Source organism: Prinia subflava, chromosome 10 (genome assembly GCF_021018805.1).
Source record: "Prinia subflava isolate CZ2003 ecotype Zambia chromosome 10, Cam_Psub_1.2, whole genome shotgun sequence".
Taxonomy (NCBI): domain Eukaryota; kingdom Metazoa; phylum Chordata; class Aves; order Passeriformes; family Cisticolidae; genus Prinia; species Prinia subflava.
Genome location: NC_086256.1, coordinates 11,040,232 through 11,059,626, shown reverse-complemented (window position 1 = coordinate 11,059,626; position 19,395 = coordinate 11,040,232). Strand labels below are relative to the sequence as shown.

The following is a 19,395-nucleotide window of genomic DNA, read 5'->3' as shown; positions in this document are numbered from 1 at the left end:
TTTTCTTTCCATTTTGCATCTTTAACCTGTATAGAGCATAGGTTTCAGAGGAGCAAAAGGAAGATGTTAATGGTCTATTTATGGGCTAGCTTAACACCCTTTCTTCCTTCTCACCTCCCCATATAATTATCTTGAGGCTTCCTGTACAGAAAGAGGATGTAATTAATGTAATTAGTAAATATTTCAGAAACTAGTTCCCCCTAAAATTTTCAGGACACACCCATCTTAATTTGCTAGGCTCTCGTGTGGTATAATTTTCCCCTTTTTCTGTCAGGACAAATTGAGTGCTAGAATCATACAACACACTGCTTTAATAGTTGTGGTTTAGAGAAATGCAATCAACTTTTCTGAAAAAGAAGAATCTTTTCCTAATATGCCTATACAGATAGCGAATTGTTTCTAAATGGTGACTGATATGGTTAAAAATGTACCCTTATGTCACCCTTGTTAGCAAATGTTAAAGGCAATACACAGCCTGCCAGATGAAGCCTAGCTAGCTTCAGCTGCCAGACTAGGCTGAAGAGGATTCTGAACTTGATCTTAGTGGCTAAGGGGCAGCTAAAACATTGCTTATATAGGGGAGCATTAAACATCAGCAGAGTGTTACAACTAAACTTCAGCAGACCTGCTGGAAGCAAAATAGATATACAAGCCCCTTCTATACTGGGAAAAGCAGACCAAGGTCAAACTCCCTCACATACACTCTATAAATGTTTTAGAATTAAGTTGTAATGGATTATAGTTTTGTGTGCTAATGGTCTTCTGAATTCTCTTGGGGTGCAAAAACATTTTCTGCTTTCATCCTCTCTTGACCTGCATTGTTTTGTTTCTCCTTTTGGTACCTCCCTAAAGGAGCTGGTAAGCATTTCATGCTCTTATAAAGCTGCAGCCTACTTTTTAAAATTACTATTCGGCTATCTGAATAAGGTTTCCCCTTAGATGACTTCTTTGCTAACTGGGCCAACTAAAAAACCAGGGTTTTCTGGATAGGGTCAAGCTCATTGTTCAAAGGTGTTTGTATAGAAAACCTATCACATACCATTTGGTTTTTTTATGTGTAGGACAACATCCTCTGGACTGATGATACTTCACAAGTCTTGAAAGACCTATCAGACTTTTCTCAGACAAATTCCTGAACCTGTCACACTACTAGGTTGCTATTTGATTAGCATATCCTAAGCTTCCTTTCTCACAGCCTGATAAAAAAGTAGCATGTGACTTAATAGCTGAGCCCCCCTTTCCATCAGCCAGACAAGAGCTGTTGTTCAGTCCCATTCTCTTCTTCCTGCCTTTCCCTGGAGATTTTCCAGCTGCTCAGACTAACGGTAATGATCCCTTCTGCTGTCATGAAACCCAGCCAGGAGGGAGGGGACATAGATCAGTCTGGGAATCCCATTACCCTACTGACTTCAACATTCCTGCTACTCCTTTTTTAAAATTTTTCATCTCTTAAATTAATCCTTTTCTGTTTCTCTGATTCCTCTCAAAATGGTTACCCTTTTTTCCCACTGGATTACCAGGCAATCAGCTCTTGTGCACCATGGTAAACTCTGCTGGTGCTGCCGTCTCCCAAAGAGGGGGTTCTGCAGCTGCCTTTTGGTGGTAAGATGTGACAGCAGCATCTTGCCCAACTTGAGTGAACTTCTGCCACAGAAAGAGGCAGCCCTGTTATGACTGGATGGCCCTAACCTATACAGTAGAGCAGGAGCTACTTTATTTAATACCAAATACTTGCTGAATGTGTCAAATGTCCCCTAGCACTGCCAGCCTGGCTGCAGGCTTCTCCTCACCTTGCTGCCTGGGAGCTGCTCGCTGGCTCTGGCACCCCTTCACCTCCAGCGGGGAGGAAATGAGGCACCTTCCAGGATCGGTGTGTGGCCAGAGGCCAGAGCTGCCCGAGCAGGGAGGGAGGGGTAGCACCTGCACAGCGGCGCGGCTCTGGAGCGTCTCCAAGAGCAGCAGCAGGTTTGCTGAGACGCCACCCAGCTGGGGAATGCACCTGCCCGGGCAGGAGGTGAGGGCCGCAGCCGGACCTCGCTGCTGCCGCGGCACCAGGAAGGGGAGCCTCACCTGGCTCTTGGCACGCACTTGCAAGAGAAAAGGAAGAGATATTTTCCCCGTGGGCTCCCTCGTTAGCTGGATCCAGTGGAAAGAAAACCAGGAAAAACTATTGCTGCCAGGCTGGAGCAGGGAAGTGTGCTGGGTTATCGCGTGTGGGCAGCGTCTGCCGCAGGTGAGTGATCTCTTCCTCCCTGGGAGCTGTGTGGGAACTTCAGCAGTAGCTGCTGGCAGCTTTGAGGCTGCTTCAGACTCACCTCTTAAGAGACCCTGCTTCTTGCCTCCAATTCATTTCTTCCTTGTGCCATTGTTTGCTCTCAGCACGTAAGGCTTGGGAGTTTCTTGTTCCCTTGGCTATCCCAGGCCACCTTTGGCAGAGGTGCATCAGGAGAGGCTCTGTGGGGTCAGGACAATGGATGCCTGTTGAGCATACAGAGAGGAACGTGACATTTTATAATGGAGCATCCAAAGCTGTCTAAATCTGTGCAAAAGGCAGCTGTGCACTGACCCTGTGACAACAAGCCCTCCACCATCCTTAAGCCCAGAGCTCCTAGGCCTGGGGAAAGGAAGGGGCAGTCCACCATCACCCAGGGCTTCCCAAATGGAGTCACATGGCAGGAGCACTGGTGGGACAGATGCTCATTTCTGGGAAAGCATTATCCATCTGTCAGGGGAGAAAGGGTGGGCTCTCCCCAGAGGTGCAGATCAAACTGCACAGGTTTGCATGGATTTTGAGCAGCCCAGGAAGGGAGGAGCATCAGGAATTGGTGTGGCAGGCAAAGGAGTGTGGATCTCTTGCTAGGATTTTGGGCGAGACAGATAGATGCCACATAAAAGCCACATTACTCCCATTCCTTGAAGTTCCTCTATCCCCAGTCCTGAGTTCTCAGAGAGGGAACATTCCCACATACTCACAAAGCAGGCCTTGAGCACCTTGACACTCAGAGCCTCTGCTTTGTGCATTGGCAGTAATTCAGTCATAAAACTTTGAGCTTTATTCTCTTTGAGCCTATAGAGAGTTAGAACACAGTCAAATATGCTTAGGAAGCATTTCTTTACTGGAAAGGTGGTCAAAAAATGGAACACACTTCCTAGAGAATTGGTTGATACGCCAAGCCTGTCAGTGGTGAAGAGGCTTCTAGGCAATGCCCTAAAAACATGCTTGAATTTAGCCAGCCCTGAATCGGTCAGGCAGTTGGACTAGATGATCATTTTACGTCCTTTTCTGTTGAAATACAATAGAATAGACAATACAATAGGCCAGAACAGACAAACTGGAATACAATAGACAGAATAGAATGTACTGTTTCAGTTGGACATACAACAATTCAGGGCTGACTCTCCTGGTAAAGAAATGCTTTCTAAAGCACTGGAAATTGAAAAAATTACATGAAATTACAGGAAAATGTTTATGCCTATTCTGGACTAAAGATTTTTGTGAGGCACAGAGTAGTGGCAAGTCCCTCCTAAACAGGCTATGCACAGACCAGGCAAAGAAGCATATGAGAACGGAATTGTTTGAGATTGTGAAGTTCTGTTGGCTCTCATCCACACTGCTCATGTAAATAATTTTATGTATTGTTATTTTATAGCAAATCTTGTTGGACTCTCCCAGTCTCCATGATGTTCACGAAGTCCACATAAAAGCTGCATAAAACCCTTGCAAGGCTGGAAGTACAAGGAAATACTGCAGGAACCTGTCTCATCCCCAGACGTCCCCTTCTGAACCCTGTGGGTAAGCACTGTTTCAAGGGGTACCCTGGGTTCAAGAAGAGGAGGGAAGTGAGGAATATTTCAAGAGCTGAATTGTATGTGGCTCTGAAATTGAAGTGTTAGTTAATATACAGTCCCATGGCCTATCAGATATCCGTCTGTTAAGCACAAAAAGTTTATAAGTAAATACATATATGCATGCATCATTCTGAGGTGTTCAGCCAGTGTGCATCTCCCACTCCTGCAGTCAGGAGTGGCCAGGAGTACATCGATGATGACCCTCAATTTCCAGTTAAATGGTGTCAGAGGAGGGAAAGAAAAAAACAACCAACACAATGAAAAAGGAAATGAATATTTTTGTTTTCCTGCATTCCCAGTGCTTTCCTGTTCTTCCTCCACAGCTGCCAGCCAGCAGTGGGGAAGGACAGCATGTCACTTTTTTCCTGAAATGTGCTCTTTGGATTTAAAGCATTGTGTGGCTGGGCTGGTCCTCTCCTCCTTTTTCTCTTGCATACAGAGATGGGAGCATAGAAGGTGCTGGCTTCAGTAGTCAGTAAATGCAGATATTAATGACCTGTGAGCCACGCTATCAAATACACCGATCTGATGGGCCAACTGGCTTGTTATGGTCTGTCCCAGACCAGTGAGACCAGGTGGCCCAAAGAACACCAAAAGAAGGGGTAACAGCTTTGGATGGCTGCCCTCCCTCACAGCAGAGCAGGCATCTGTATTCCTTGCTTTCTCTCGGTCTGATCTGGAAAAGTGATGTGCTGCACAATGCCAAGAAAGCAGAGCAGCAAAGTGAGATCTGGGTTCATCCCTTCTTCAAGGAGTGCTGGGTGACAGCCCAGGATAGGGCTGCTTTGGTTTAACATATAAAGAGAGTTTTCTGAAGAGGGTCGGAGGCAAGGCACCCAGCCTGAGGAATGAGAAACTGTAGCTAGATTTAAGGAGGAATGTTTCACAGTGAGGGTGATTTAACTCTGGAATGATCCCCGAGGGGCTATAGATCCTCCACCCTTGGCACCTAAATGAATGGGGCCCTGACCTGCTCAGCCTGACTTTTAGCTGAACTCTGCTTTAAGCAGGTGACTTCACAAGTCCCACCTTGATTTTTCTGTAATTCTAGGAGTAAAAATACTGTTACTAGCACACAAACTCTCAGAGTCCAGAAAAGCAAATGTGGATGGTTTTAGAGCAAAATACTATATTCCCAGAACATTTTTAAACAGACATAAGGAAACATGAAAGCATACTTCAGTGGAAGCCTTTGCCTCTCAAAATCATTTGTTTAATAGAGGTTAATGTAACACTGGGAAACTCTCCAAATAATTTGTTTAATAGAGGTTAATATAACACTGGGAAATACGTGCTTGTAGAGGTGATACCTAGTTTTGTTCCTCGCCCAGATGCTCCTATGGTTTTATTTTGCTCCCTTGTCCTTCTTCTGAGCAAATAAAAAACTAAAATGGTTAAATGTTAAAAAGTAACATGCAAATGCAGTGCTGTAGCTTGATTTTTGATCACATTTTCCCACATTGTGGTTTATGCTGTTGTGGGTTTTTTGTTTACTGTTTGACTCACATAACTTGGGTCAAGCAGCAGAAGGACACAGACTTTGCACTTCTCCAAGCTTTATGTTCTCTTAGTCCAATCTAATCTACAAACTCGCTATCTACTGGACTCACCCATTCACTGGTAAGAAGATAAGGTGCCTCTGTGCTTGGAGAAGGAAAGGCAGGAGGGAGCAATGTTTAGCACCAAGCATAGGCTGAGGAAACAACTCCAGACTCGATGTCTCCTTGCCTCTCTGTACTTTAATAGTGCCCCATGACATCCTCACCTTCCTGGGGACTCGCACACGCCGACTACACAAGGTATCTGCTGTCATGAAAAATCAAAGTGCATCCCAGGGGCACAAACCAACATACTCAACCACAGCTCTTTTCTCTCTCTAATTGATGCTTTCTGATTGTTCTGGCCCCACCAGGAGCTGGAGGTCTCCCACAGGCCTCCCAGCAAGGGTGCCTGCTCTGGAGCCGGGTTTCTGTGCCGCAGCCCATCACTGCCCGGGCTCTGCCAGCAGCAGCAGCTCTGCACAACAGCCCTGTGCAGCTCCCAGGGCTGGTGGCTCAGGGCCTGCGAACCCGCCGTGCTCACAGACTTCCTGGACACGTGTGCCCCTGGCAGCAGGCCCTGAGCCACGTCCAAAGTGACCTCATGCTCCATCACAGCCGGGGAGTGACTCAGGAGGAGCTTGGCCTGACACTGTCAGGCGGTGTCTGGTTCGGGCACTCCCCACACAATTGTGCTCCGTGCTGGCTGGGGCCCGATGGAGGGGGTTTAGAGGTGTTTGCTGGCAGCAGAGCCATTGCCATAAGGGGATGCAGTCTGTGCAGAACAGAAGCACGGAGAGCAATGGGAGGAGATCCCTGGTGTGTGCAGGGCTGCCGTGTGTGGAAGTCATAAATTGTCCCTGCCTGTGTGTAATGAGCCCCAGTGCCGAGCAGGGTACAAGCAGAGTGTGTTTGACATGGGCTGATGGAGTCCTGAGTGCAGAGTGGCTGTCCCCCCACCCAGGAGAAGTGACACAGCTCTGACACAAGGGGCTTGAGTCAGTTCCTGTCCCTGCCATGGGCTCCTGCAGGACTCAGAGCAGTTCATGTGTGTACCTGTGGTGGTCAAGGGTGCATTATCCTGTCTAGGAGGTGACCAGAGAGGCTGTTCTTGGGTCTCCAGGGTCTCCCAGGCTCAGCTATTCCTGACATGTGCCCAGGCTGAACTCTCCAGCACCTCTGCATGGTTTGGGTACTAGCTGTTCCAGAGCGTCCCTGTGGTGCTGTGGGACCAGCTGGAGCACTCACATGCCAGGGAGGAACATTATATGAGAGAAATGCAAGTGGTTTCCACTCTCGGTCTAAAACTGTGCCCAAAGAAGTATTGAGGGGGGCCAGGACAGCAGGGGCACAAGCCTGAGAACCATGAGTGGTGGGCTGAGACAAGGTGCTGTGCCCAGGGGAGTCCAGCTAAGCACAGCACCTCAGAGCCACTACTGCCCTTCCTCTGCTCCCCTCCAGTGGCAAAGTGCTTCACAGACAAGCAGCAAGAAGGGCAAAATCTCAGGGTGCCAGGCCACAGCTAAGGGCTCTTTCCAGGGAAGTGCTAAGATCACTGGAGATGTAGCTACCATATTTCTGTAGGGGACTTCTGAGGAGAAACCACTGGCAGTGCAGGGATGGGGACAGGGCTGAGAACATGCAACTACAGCAGCTCTCACTGTTCCAGCCACTGGAGTGGAAGAGTTAAACCCCGGTCCTGACCCCCACGTCCCCTTCTGGGCAGCAGAGCCAGTTGGTGACAAGAGGCTGATGCTGATGAGGGAGCATGTGAAGCCAGAGCTGTGAATGGGGCTTTATCCCAGGAGGGACCTGCCTCTGCTCCGTCCCTGCCCTGCTGCCAGCAGCAGCTGCAGGCAGAGTCCTTTGGGCAGCAATGTGCCAGCAGCCTCTGAGCAGGGCACACGGCGCTGGGGAGGCAGGAGACTCGCCCTGGGGGCAGGCCGGGGTTCCCCCACAGCACATGGAGGTCTCCCGGGAAGACGTGCGGCTGATCCATTCTCCAGCACTCGGGGCTTCTGTGAGGGAAACGCAGTAAGGTCTGCAGGCCAGCCTGGAGCAACCAAGGCCCAGGGTTCGGCACAGGGTTATTTGGTACAGGGAAGCAGGGTCTCTGTTTAATGATATCTTCTCTTCTTGACTTTTTCAGATGAAAGACAAAGGAAAGGAAGGAGACAGCCCTGGCTGCTCACCTGTGGTGCTGCTCTGGGAACACTCCATCATGTTTCACAGCCTTGCCTCAGTGGTGGGCCCAACCCCATCACACGGACCATAGCGCTCCAGGTGGCACCACTGCAAAAGGAAATTCCATCAGGATCCAAAGAATGAGACCAAGACATCACTGCTGGAGAAATGCAGCTGCCTTCACTGCTGCTGCTGCATTGACCCTCCATTTACTGTAGGGGTACAAATTCATCTGTGCCACCTCTGTGCCCTCTCTACCCAGCTGCTCACCATGCCAGAGCTGGCAGAGCTGAGCAGCCCCCGGACCCCTGCGGATGCGGACCACATCCAGAGGAATATCTTGGAAGAGCATGTGGAGCTCTGGTGGTTCCAGGACCCCAAAAAGGCCATCCTGTGCTATGGGATGGCCGTGGTGCTGATTCTGGCCTGCGGGATTGGGGGCATCATCCTGCTGTACAGCACTAGCAGCCGGTCTGGAGAGTGGCGGCTCGCCGTGGGCACCACGCTCTGCCTCCTGGCCCTGCTGGTGCTGCTGAAGCAGCTGCTGAGCTCTGCGATCCAGGACATGAACTGCATCCGCAGCCGGGATCAGATCGAGCTCCTCAAGAGCGGAGGCTTCTCGGACTGCCTGGTGCTGCTGCTGAGCGCCCTGGTGCTGCTGATCTGCGGGGTGGTGCTCACCATCCTCTCCACCACCAGCATGCAGCTCAGCCCCGCACGGCCGCTGGCCAGCATGTTCACCAGCGGGGTCATCCTCCTGACCGCTGGCAGCGCCATCCTCCTCTCCCTGCTGCTCTACCTGCTGTGCACCTCCTGCCGCCGGGCGGCTCCTCGCAGCCTGGACACCGGCGAGATCCGCGTCTTCACCATCTCCGGCCGCCTCGCTGGAAACAGGCGGCTTCCTCCCACCTCCAGCATGGCCAACCTGATCTGAGCCGGGACACTTCTGCGTGAGCCTCAGCAGACACAACCCGTGTGCCTTGTGTTTCTGTTGGAGATGACTGGCATTTGCTTTGCCCCAGACTGGTGGCACAGCACAGACTCGGGGTGCCTGGGCGGGCTCTGACCTGGCTGGCATTTTATCTCCACAAAGCCTCCTGTGGCAGCTGCTGCCTGCCTGGCTGTGGCCCATGTTACAGAGTGAAGGTGAGCCTGTCCTGTATCCCTGGGGACCCTGGTACTAGCACAGTTCCTGCAGTTCCTGGAACTGTCATATGCTGTCCTGGCAGGAGAGGCTGTGATTGCAGGTGGTGTAGAACCAGCCTGTGCTCTGTGCAGAGCCTCCAGCTCCCAAGTGAATTAAAGCCTTTAGCAGCTGGTGAATGGCAGGAGATATTTTGCGTGTCAGCAGGCACGAGGGAGCCTGGTGGGAGGTATGGCTGCAGGGGCTGCTCCCAAGGAATTATCGGTGTCTGTAGGAGTGTGTTGGATCTGCTTAGGATTGTGTGTGCCTGAGCCACAGCATGGCTGGACCTCACATGAAATGCTGTCTGTGTTTGCAATGCCAGGATCTGTTCCAGTGTCACATTTCTGCAGCCCACCATCACCTGTGGTTTGTCAAAGGGATGATCAAACGGTGTCAGTGTGAAGGCCCTGATGGATTATCTGTGCTGGACTGAGTGTTGGGGCTCTGTTATCATGCCAGGGTGCTCCAGCTACATGAGCCACAAACAGCAAGGTGCAGTTGCTGAGAGATGGTGATGGGATGCCAGAATCCTGGGGCTGCCCTCTGCAAAAGCTGTGTGAGGGGAGAGTGCTGTGCCCTCCCACAGGAGTTTCCCAGGAACAGGCACCTCTGCTGCCAGGAGTCCCACAGCTCATCCCAGTCCCTGCTTGTTCCCATGCTGTTTCTGTCTCCCAAGTGCTGCAGCTGCTGCAGGGCAGAAAAGTTCTTCTACTGTCACTTGGGCTGTCCCTGGAGCTCTTTTGGTGTTTTATCTCTACAAGGTGTCTTGTTTTATCACCAAGGTGTCTCTCCCAGAGGCAAATTAACAATTCACTCCAGGAACTTTTCCTGTGACTTAAGTCTAATTTACCTGTCAAAATTCTCATTTCCCTCATAGACCCACTAACCCTTTCAACTGCCCTTTCCATAGACACAGATCCCAAGCTCCTGCTGAAGATGCTTCTGCACGACCTTCTCTTCCTCTTAGCCAGTTGTTCAGAGCATGGTGCTAATAATACCAAGGTCACAGGTTTGATCTACATGTGGGCCATTCCCTTACAAGTTGGACTCCATGATCCTTCTGGGCTCCTTCCAGTTCAGACTATTCTGTGATTCTTCATCTTCTTGTCTGCTCCCATCTTTTCTTTCACCTGAGTTGCTCTGCCCCAGATGATGGTTTTGCTCATTATTTGCCAAGTTTCCTCTGCAATGGAATGAGACTGAGATATTGTTTTTTGGTACCTGGTAGCAAATTCCTTTGGAAGAGGATGGTAACTGATTCCCTTGCTAACAGCATAAATAACTGTCCATGTCAGTGTCAGAAGGCAGTGCCAGAGTTCACCATCACCTGGGCAGTGAGGGCTTCACCCCTTCACAGCTCCAGACCAACCATCCCCAATTCAGTGAGATCTCATGAGACCACATCTATATCCCCCTGCTCTTGCCCTGCTTCTGCTGACTTTCCTTTGCCTGAAGCCTTGGATTATTTTCTCCAATGTACAGGTACCTCATTTGGGGTTTTCTCTCTCTGTTATTTCTATATTTTCCTCTGCCACTTTCACATCATCTGTAGATTTTATTAAACTGCTGTTTCCTCTTCTCTCTGCATCTCCTCCCTTAATCTGCCCAAGAGCTCAGAAGGTGGTGGTGAGCTCAGATCCTCCTGTGCTAAATCTCTTCAAAGCCAAGCTTTTCTGCCCCTCTGGGTTGTTTGGCCTCAGGTCCACCAGGAACCCCTGTGTCTACACAGGAGGGGACAGGCCAGAGCTGAATGGTTTTGCACCATCACCATTGCTGCTGCTCTGCATGTCTGTGTCAGTGCATGTGCAGTTGTGCCAGGCTGCACCGCCTCTGCCAGCACCAGTGTTCCAGCAGTGACTGCCAGCTCCACCAGCCCGCACGTGCTGGCAGGCCACAGCTGCCTGCACACCAGCTGTTTTGCACATCTGGGCATTTCTGTGCAGAGGTGAGATTGTGCCCAGCGCGCAGCTCCGTGCTGCCTGCACGTCAATGTGAATCCTGGCCCCTCCACAGCCCCTTCAAAATGTGCCCCAAGTGCCTGTGAATTGTGCCAGAACAGGGTGATTGACTGGGTCAGGACAGCAACCCAAGGAGACAATGGCTGAGAACAGGCTGTACCTGAAGGTGGTGGTTGGGTGTCCAGCTGCCCAGAGGGACAGCCTGTGCTGCCCAGTCACTGACTCCCCTCTGCAACACAGGCGCTGGTTTGTTTCTTAGTTCCTGTGTTGTGTGTGGACATACATAATAAAGTGTTAGAGAAGTTGATTATGTTGAAGGCTGATACTTGAGCACAGGCCTCTCTGCAGAGCAGGAGGTGTCAGGGCTTTTCAGGGCTGGCCTCAGCCCAGGGCTGTAATCACAAAAGCCCAGGATCCCTCATGTGGCTGTGGTTTTGGATCACCAGCTAGTGTGGCAATGCCACCACAGCCCCAGAAATGCATGTACTTCTTTCCTAATACACAACTCCAACTTCCAGATGCATGTTAATCCCCCTCTGCTTAATAACCCAGACATATCCAGATCCCCTTACCACTGCTCTGTGAACCTGAGACCTGGCCATGCTGCTGAAAGATGCTCACACGGCGCACACAAAGCCTCCTGGATATGTCAGTGCTAGTTTGTTTACAGAGAAGCTGTTTTACCCTGTGGCAGGGCTGAGCCTCGCAGCAGCAGCCACTGCCTGACACGAGCCTGGAACCAGTCTGCCTGCATACCTGCTCCTGCTCCAGGCCAGCCTCAGCCAGCCCTCACAGCAGCTTCCTGGGTGGACCCCTGCAGAAGGATCCTCCTTTTCATGCTCTGATCCCTTGCAGTCCCAGCTCTGCATGCCAGATTTATTTCCCCCCCAAATATAAGTTGCCAGGTTCCTGCCCACTTGTAGTGCAGCTGCCTGAGAGGGGACAGAAAATGCACACACACACACAGACATGCATACACACAAGAAAACCTGCCATGTCTGCTTGGCTAAGAAATAAATGGGTAGGCCTATCAGCAGGGTCAAAGTAGATAAGTCATCCAACCACTAAGTGCTGGGGGACTGGTGAGTAAGATCCTGAACAAATAAGCCTGGGCACTTGTATTCTCAACTTCTTTTAAAACATCACCGAGACTAAGAAGAAAAGACTGCATCTAGCATGAATTCATGTGAATGAAAAGCATGTTGAAAAGCCCAGAAAAAATCCTTCTAAAGATAACTGAAATGCTTTTTCCCAGCCCTCAGATTTATATCTCTTACCCAAAAGATATTAGAAATTTCCAAAAATACAGTATATCATGTATTTTCATGGGTAGCTGATGAGCCCAGAAGGCAAATGATGAGACAGTAACTGAAAAAGTAAAGCTCACTTCAGAAATATGGCATTTAAGAGCAAAAGCTGGCTGACCACTGAAAGAAGCCAGCAGGTTTTCCTCCTGGTCATGGCTTCAGGTGGGACATTTGCCCTCTAGCCTGTATCATCCATCCAATGCTGGACTCATTTTTCCCCTTTGGTTTACATTCTCTGAGGTGTATTTTTTTATACACTGTAAATGTTTTAATGAGTGAAGAAATAGAATGGCAGTTAGCAGTGAAACAGATTTGAAGAAGGTGGGGTAATTAGCTGTGTGGCAGAGCCTTTGAGAAATCCTGTCCTGTGTTGATACCTCATGCTCTGGAGCATGACAGAGAGACTCCTGAGCTATCAGGGATGGTAATAACTGGGCTGTACCCTGGGAAATCTTCCCAACTGGTTGATACCAGCCTTATGAATCACTTACTAAAGGTGAATGTCACTGCTTCTCCCTGTTTTTAACTCCAGCATAACCCACGAAGGCATGACCGACTCCAACAGAAATAACTTGCAGTTACCTGTGTCTCATGTGCTGTTCATTGTACCACAGAGATGACAGGAATGTAAAAATTATCACATTTGTACAACTCCACAGTTAAAGAGACATGTGGAACTGTAATGGGTACTGGAGAAGAGGGTCATCTTGCCCCAGCGCATGTGCCTGGAACTGAAACTGGCAGCACTGATGAGTCTGCTCAGCTCTGCAGAGCTCACAGGAGAAAGGTGTCTTTTAGCTTGTCTTCCTGGAGAGGAAAGAGAGAAAAGAAAGAAGGGCCATGGCTAGAGAGACATGCACAAAAACCCTGTGATGATGCACCAAGGTTGCCTGCAGGTGAAATATTTGTTTGGACAAGAGCATTCATTGTGCCACAGATGTGGTCTCTCATTGCCACACTTAGAGAAATGTATTTATGGTCCTTGAAAGAACATGCAAAAAAAAGCCACACCCCAGCTGTGGGGCTGGGGATCTCCTGGCACTGCCACTGGGAGATCCCAACAAACCACTGCAGGCAGAGGCAGGGCCAAATCATGTTTTAATCATACCTCAGAGTGACAATGCATTCAGGGACAGAGCAGGGCTGGGTCTGGCACCATTGGGCAGTGGGGCCAGTGTCCAAGACCCCATGGCAGCACCAGGGCAGGCTCCTCTTCCCACTGCACCCAGCTTCCTGAGCACGATAGGCACCACCTCCTTCAGCCCTAGCATCCGAGCAAGGCTTGCAAAGCAGCAGCTGGTTTGGTGTCCCTGTGACAGTGCAGCCTACTGGTGTCATGCTGGGACACTCTGGGACTGGCTGCCTGCAGCTCCATCACCATTCCTAGCTCATCCCTCTCTCCCCTCCTCTCCTTTCCTCCTGCCCCAAACATGTGGGGCCCAAAGCCGAGGGCAGGTGGGAAAGGAGTGGAGCTAGGGAGAGAGCTAGAGGCCACAGCAGTGGAGGCTGAGTTGTAAGCCTGTAAGCTCAGATGGAGCGATGCAACTCCCGCTCCTCTTTTGTTGGCAGCTGCTCACTGGGCTGGATGTAGTTGTCCTCAATGAAGCCATCATCATCCTCAGCTTGCAGATCGGCAGCATCAGCTATGGAATGGCTCCCACAGGAGCCCCTGTCCCAGCTGCTGCTGTCCTCCATGGGGCTGCCTCCGATGGAGCTGATTTCGGGCAGTGGCCGGTGGCGGTAGCTGGCAAAGTTCTTGTGGGCAAGCTTGCACTTGGCAGCCAGTGCGATCAGGATGGAGATGCCAATCGCTGACACAATGAATCCCACCAGGTATGGCCAGCTCCTTCCCCCCTTCCCGGCAGGCAGTGCAGTGGCTGTGACACAGGAAAGGCACATGGTCAGCCTGAGGCACACCCAGCGCTCCCCATTCTCCAGCCCTGTGACTGCCTGCAGTGTGCAGCCAGCACTAGATCGCGTTCATTAGGAGCCATACAGATGCTCTTCACCAAGACCCAGCTGCCAAGGGAGTGTGAACACTGGGGGCAAAACTGCCTGACAGCTGGCTGGTACTGCTGCCCATCACTGCGGGTCTGTGCTCCATGTGGCTTCGTGGCACCTGTGAACTTTCCAGTCACAAAGCCAGCAAACACCTCCAGGTGTTGGTCACCCTCCCAGCGAGTCACTGCACCAGCCTGGCCGAGCAGCCCCAGCCTCTGGGACTGTGGGGCAGAGCAGGGGGTCTCCACCTGCAGCCCCATCCAGTATGACAGAGGACAGGAAGGTGCCAGACCCTACAGACACCTGTAAATCTGCACAACTTACTGTTGTTCTCAGTCACTGTGATCTGCTGTGTTGTGTTGAGCGCACGAGCAAACCGCTGCTTAACCTGGCAGCCCAGGTCCTGAGAATCCAGAGCTGCGATGTCCTGGCCCCTCAGGCCTGGGGGCGACACGCAGGTCACCTGCACAGCTGGGAGACAAATGGGCTGAGGTGGGATGGGGGTCTGCGCCCATCCCCTCTCCCGTTTAGTAAAGATGATTCCTGCTTGCTCCTGGGTTGATGCGATGTGTTGCAAGGTGCTCATGGCTCTGCCTTACAGACTCGCTGACCCTCAGCATTTTGTAGGGAACAACTAAAGGGAAAATCCCCTGACAAAGGAACTCTGTGACTCTGATTAGCAGCTCCTTTAAACTGAATACAGACAAATTCATGGGTACCCACAGAAACCCACTGCTCTTACTCAGAGCTGAGCTCAGATGGTTGGAGCCTGACCTGGCTCCAGAGAGGAAGCTGCCAAGGCCTCAACAATGAAAATGTGGTCACTCCACAAAGACACATAAAGATGGATTTAGAGGCCAAAGTGTATGTGCAACCCACTTCCCAGAAGAGTAGTCATGTCATCCTGCTGACACTCTTAGAAATCCATGGTGTCCTGCGTAACTGCAAGCAAGGAACAAACACATCACCTTTTGGTTTGCTGTTCCTCAGCAGGGTAGGACAGAGCGCCATCTCAGACCTTGCCCAGGGGTCAAGCAAATGGATCAAGCAAGACTCCTGTGCTCAGGGTTCTGCCTGCCCGACACATCCCCTGCCACCCATCCCCCGTGCTCACCTGGCCTGCGCTGCAGCCACTGCTGCAGAGGGTGCGCGCTGCAGTCGCAGACCCAGGGGTTCCCTTCCAGACGGACCCATGGGACTGTCTCCATCAGCTGCAGGCTCCAAGGGTCCACAGAGACCAGCGCATTGTGCTGCAGGTCCAGGTGGAAAAGAGCCTTCAGTGGCAAAAGGAAAGGGACATCAAGCTCTCGCAAGCTGTTGTTTCTTAGAAGCAGTGTGTGCAAGTTTCCCAGGCCATTGAAAGTGTCCGTGTGGATGTGGGTGATGCCGCAGCTGCTCAGGTCCAGCAGACGCAGCGCCCCGAGGTTGGAGAAGACTGCTGGGCTCAGCGTGAGCTTGGCATTGCTGGAGAGGTTGAGAGAATGCAGGGAAGGGAAATGCTTCAAAAGAGTCCTGTGGTGGGGCATGACCAAGGAGTTGAAGGAGAGATCCAAACTGGTGATGTTTCTTGGAAGGGAACTCGGAGCATGCTGAAGGCTCTTCCCACTGCAGTCAGCCCATCCCTGGGAAAAGAGCTACTGTCTGAGATGGACTATCCATGACGGGGAGTGTCTTTACAGAGACTCCCCAAGGGTTCAAATGTCTTAATTACACTCACAGAGTTTAGAAAAGTGAAGACACACACACGTTTAAAAGACACATGAGCTGCCAGATTGGAGCGGGCCTGGATAAATGGAGAAAGGTGAGCAGGACAGCACAGGACTGAGAGCAGCTGACTGAAACAGTAAAGGAGGAGCATGCAGGGCTGGGGGAAAAACCCAAATGGATGAATTCAAAGACAGCAGGTTGTCACCTCCATCCTTCCGTAAAGGGCAGTTGTCATACAGGGTCAGTTTGCAGAGGGCCTTCCTTTTCCTCCCCTGGATCCCCACCTCCAGCCCCCTGGGAGCTCTTGTGTGACACAGGGGCATCCTCCCAGCTGGAGAGGGAAGCAGGCAAGCCTTGCCTGTTGCAAGGGCAGGCAGGAAGCTGACCAGGCTGCAGAGCTGTGGGCACCTGTACCAGTCACCCATGCCAGGAGCAGCTCCCTGGGGCCTGTGCAGGACAATGCACCAATGCTTCCATCTCTCCCATGTTCTCAAAGATACACTGAGTAGCTGTGGCCTACTGCTGGCTGGCTATGTCAGTATCAGGAAATAAAACAGACCAAGGACCATTCACTGTCCCAAAAGACCAGCAGAGCAGGATGGAAGGATTAGTCAACCCACACAGATGGATTTTAATTTTTTTTACCAGTAAAATAGGGTGCCCCAGCTCAGACAGTTTTGGGGAGCAGTCCCCAGCATGGGTTACTCTTGCCTGGACTTTTAGTGGGAGGGGGTCAAATGTCTAATCTGAAGCTGCCAGAGAGCAGGTCAGCAATTTAAGTTTGATTAGGCAGGCACAAGCTCCCGCTAAGTGCTGTTTGGACCTTGCAAGCAGAGATGCTGTGCTTTTAAGTCCATAGTCCTGGGTTTCCACGTCTGGCTACATTCCAGCTAGCTGGGCTTTCCATTTCTTTCACCTCTCTTTTCATCTTCCTGTCCACCTAAATCTCGTACTAGATCCTGCTGCTCCTGCTTGGTAGAGGAACAGATATGCCCTTAAACTGGGGTGCTGAGGGCTGGGTTATAACTGAGCCAAGCCATAGGGGCACCACATGGGTCCTGTTTCTAGCTCCAACACAGCTGGGTTCAGGGAGTCTTTGGAAAACAGTGCAAACCTTTGCATGGAATAACTGAGAGCTCAGTGGAAAGGTCAGTGGCCCATGACAGCCACTTTCCTTCATTCTCTCAGCTCCTGCCTGATGCTGCCAAGCTGCTGGCTGCAGTGCTTGTCCCAGTGGGTTGTTGTGTTTCCTGCACCTTGCCGGGTGCTCAGGGATCCTGGCCCCATGCCTGCCATCACCCTGGCTCCAGTCACTGCATCACTATGCACCGGGAAAGGGAGTGAGGGCTTGGGACCTCCTCAGGGATGTGTCTCATGGCTGCTTGCCGTGCACCCCTTACGGGCAGCTGCGTTACATCTGCAGCCAAGAGACCTCCACAGTCAGAGCTGCCATGGATCAGACAATGCTTTGCCAGGCCACGCTCTGCTGAACAGGCTGGGCAACATGACATGTTCAGCGCAAGGCTGGGAGCAGGACAGCCAGGCTTTGGGCGTGAGCAAACCACCCCTGTGGCTGGTGGCCTCTGGCACAGCACATCTCCCAGCTAACTCCGCTGGCTCCCCCGGGTTTCCATCGCTGCCCTTCTCGTGAGCCGTGCAGAGCAGGAGCTGCCTGCCAGGCCCTGCCGCCCCGTGGCGCCCCCGCTGCGGTGCCAGGCCCAGGAGCGGGGCCCTGCCCGCCCCCAGCTCCGCCGCGGCCCCACGGCCCCCCTACCTGGTGGTCAAGGCTGCAGGGGTGTCCCGTCACCACCGAGCAGAGCAGGAGGCTCCACACCCAGCAGAGCAGGCAGGTAGGAGCCATTTGGCTCCAGGAAACTTCCGGCCAGAAAAACGAGTCTCGGGGAAAGCCGGGAAGCCGGCAGAGCCGGCCGTGCCGGCGAGGTGTGGCCGCACGGCTCAGGGCCGCCACCGAGCCCCACACGCCGGCCGGCAGCGAGCAGCGCCCGGGACGCGGCCCGGCTGCAGCCCCGGCCCCGCTGCTCCCGGGCTGGTGAAAGGTGGCGGTGCCAGTTACACATTAACAGCCGCGCCCATCACCTCCCACCCGTGTGCCGCCCGCGATCGGTGACCAGGGCTGCACTATGGGCTGGCGTGGGGCTGCCGGAGTGGCAGCAGGACACCCGGAGGTGCTGGGGGGCCTCCAGAGGGACGAGGGGCACCTCTGTGGCACCTGCCCTGAGACACTGTGCTGGAGGAGAGCAGCATGAGCCTGGTCCACGTGTTGGTCCACCAGGGGCACACAGCCAGCCCCGGCCGGGGAAGCTGGGGCTGAGGCAGCAGGAAAGTGTCCTACAGGGAAATTAGTCTTGCTGGGATTCCAGCAAAAAGGTGTTTAAAGCATGCAGCAAACTGGCAGGTCTCTGGGCCCAGCAGCAGCAGCTCAGTGAGCAGCACCTGTCCGTGAGGGTCCCAGAGGATGGGAGTGCCCCACCACCTTTGGCACCCTGCAGACCTACCACTTATTAGTAGTTTTCCCTGCCAGTCCTGCTGGGGTCAGTGAAAGTCTGAGAAATCATGTCAAAGCAGCATCTCATGGGTGTTTGCTGGCAAATCAGATCTGCTCCTGTGCCCAGAGGTAATGGGGCAGGTGAAGGGGGCAAGGCTGACAGAGCCACAGGCCAGGCAGGGAAAGTGCTGGCTACACCTGCTCCTGGCTTTGCCTCTGCAGCAAGAGGCAGCCCCAAGCTCTCTTCCCTGTTCCCCATTCCCTGGTCCCACGCCTGCTCAAACAACAGGAAGCAGATTGCCAGCAAGAGCACTTTGAGCTGTCGGCAACTGGGACAGGGCGGCCGCTCTTCCCCCAGCTGCCAAAGGGCTCCTCCGCAGCCGCACGTCCCACCCTTTCCTCAGGGAAAGCGCTTCCCTGCAGCCTGTCCTTCACCCTGTGGGCATGTGCTGGATGCCAACCCAGCAGGCAGCGCCCGCTTCCCAGCTGCCAGGCGAGCTGGGGATGCTCAACTACCCCACTTCCAGGATGTTCTGTGCCTGGTGGGAGCAGTCCTTAGCCCAGCTTTGCCTCCCCAGGACCCGCTGAGCACATGGAACAAAACAAGCATCCAGGGAAGCAGGGCTAGAAAGTGTTGCTGAGGCAGCCCAGTCCATTGGAGGGTCTGTAGGGCGGTTGCACTTCCTATCAGGAAATGTATCTGTGCATTATGGTTTCTGGCATATGGTGCAGTGCATTAGAATGTGCAAATGATAACAAAAAGTGGTATTTTTGTCAGTCTTTGTTTTTTTGTTGGTTTTTTTTTTAATCTGTTGTGATTCAGCAAAAAAAGCTGAGGTCCATGAAATCAACAGATATTCAGGTGCTTGGAGTGTACTGAGGATTGGCCAACTGGAGCTTTCCATGTTACAGGAGAGCAAGTGTGGATAGCTGCTTTGGCTGTGCTCAGCTGTGCCTGTCTCTCTGGTGCCTCCTCTGGAGACAGATAACTGGAGCTGTAAGGTCCTAGCTGGGCATCCCCACAAAACTCCCCAGAAAGGTTTCCTACTCTACCTCCAGCCAAAGGAATCTGCACAGATGGACAGCACAGCTCTTATCCAGGTACTCCTAGAAAAAAACACAAGCAAACAAATCACGTTGGGTCAGATTCCTCAATGGA

At 52.2% G+C, this 19,395-nt stretch overlaps 2 protein-coding genes across 4 annotated transcripts; one reads left to right on the top strand and one right to left on the bottom strand.

The window, feature by feature from the left end:
• Positions 1–1,932: 1,932 nt before the first annotated feature.
• Positions 1,933–11,022, top strand: TMEM125 (transmembrane protein 125). 2 transcript variants are annotated; one of them, XM_063407298.1, is made up of 3 exons: positions 1,933–2,233; positions 3,651–3,789; positions 7,537–11,022. In XM_063407298.1, exon 3 carries the CDS (start codon positions 7,843–7,845, stop codon positions 8,503–8,505), a length of 663 nt encoding a protein of 220 aa, XP_063263368.1. In that variant the 5' UTR covers positions 1,933–2,233; positions 3,651–3,789; positions 7,537–7,842; the 3' UTR covers positions 8,506–11,022. The 2 variants fall into 2 exon arrangements, with proteins under 2 accessions (XP_063263368.1, XP_063263367.1); XM_063407297.1 differs by having other exon boundaries at positions 3,651–3,793.
• Positions 11,023–13,101: 2,079 nt separating this feature from the next.
• On the bottom strand, positions 13,102–17,830 carry C10H1orf210 (chromosome 10 C1orf210 homolog). Of its 2 annotated transcripts, none has more exons than XM_063407296.1 (4): positions 17,505–17,830; positions 15,138–15,297; positions 14,348–14,494; positions 13,102–13,899 (listed from the first exon to the last, which is right to left on the bottom strand). In XM_063407296.1, exons 1-4 carry the CDS (start codon positions 17,589–17,591, stop codon positions 13,550–13,552), a joined length of 744 nt encoding a protein of 247 aa, XP_063263366.1. In that variant the 5' UTR covers positions 17,592–17,830; the 3' UTR covers positions 13,102–13,549. The 2 variants fall into 2 exon arrangements, with proteins under 2 accessions (XP_063263366.1, XP_063263365.1); XM_063407295.1 differs by having other exon boundaries at positions 15,138–15,645; positions 17,505–17,824.
• Positions 17,831–19,395: the final 1,565 nt, after the last annotated feature.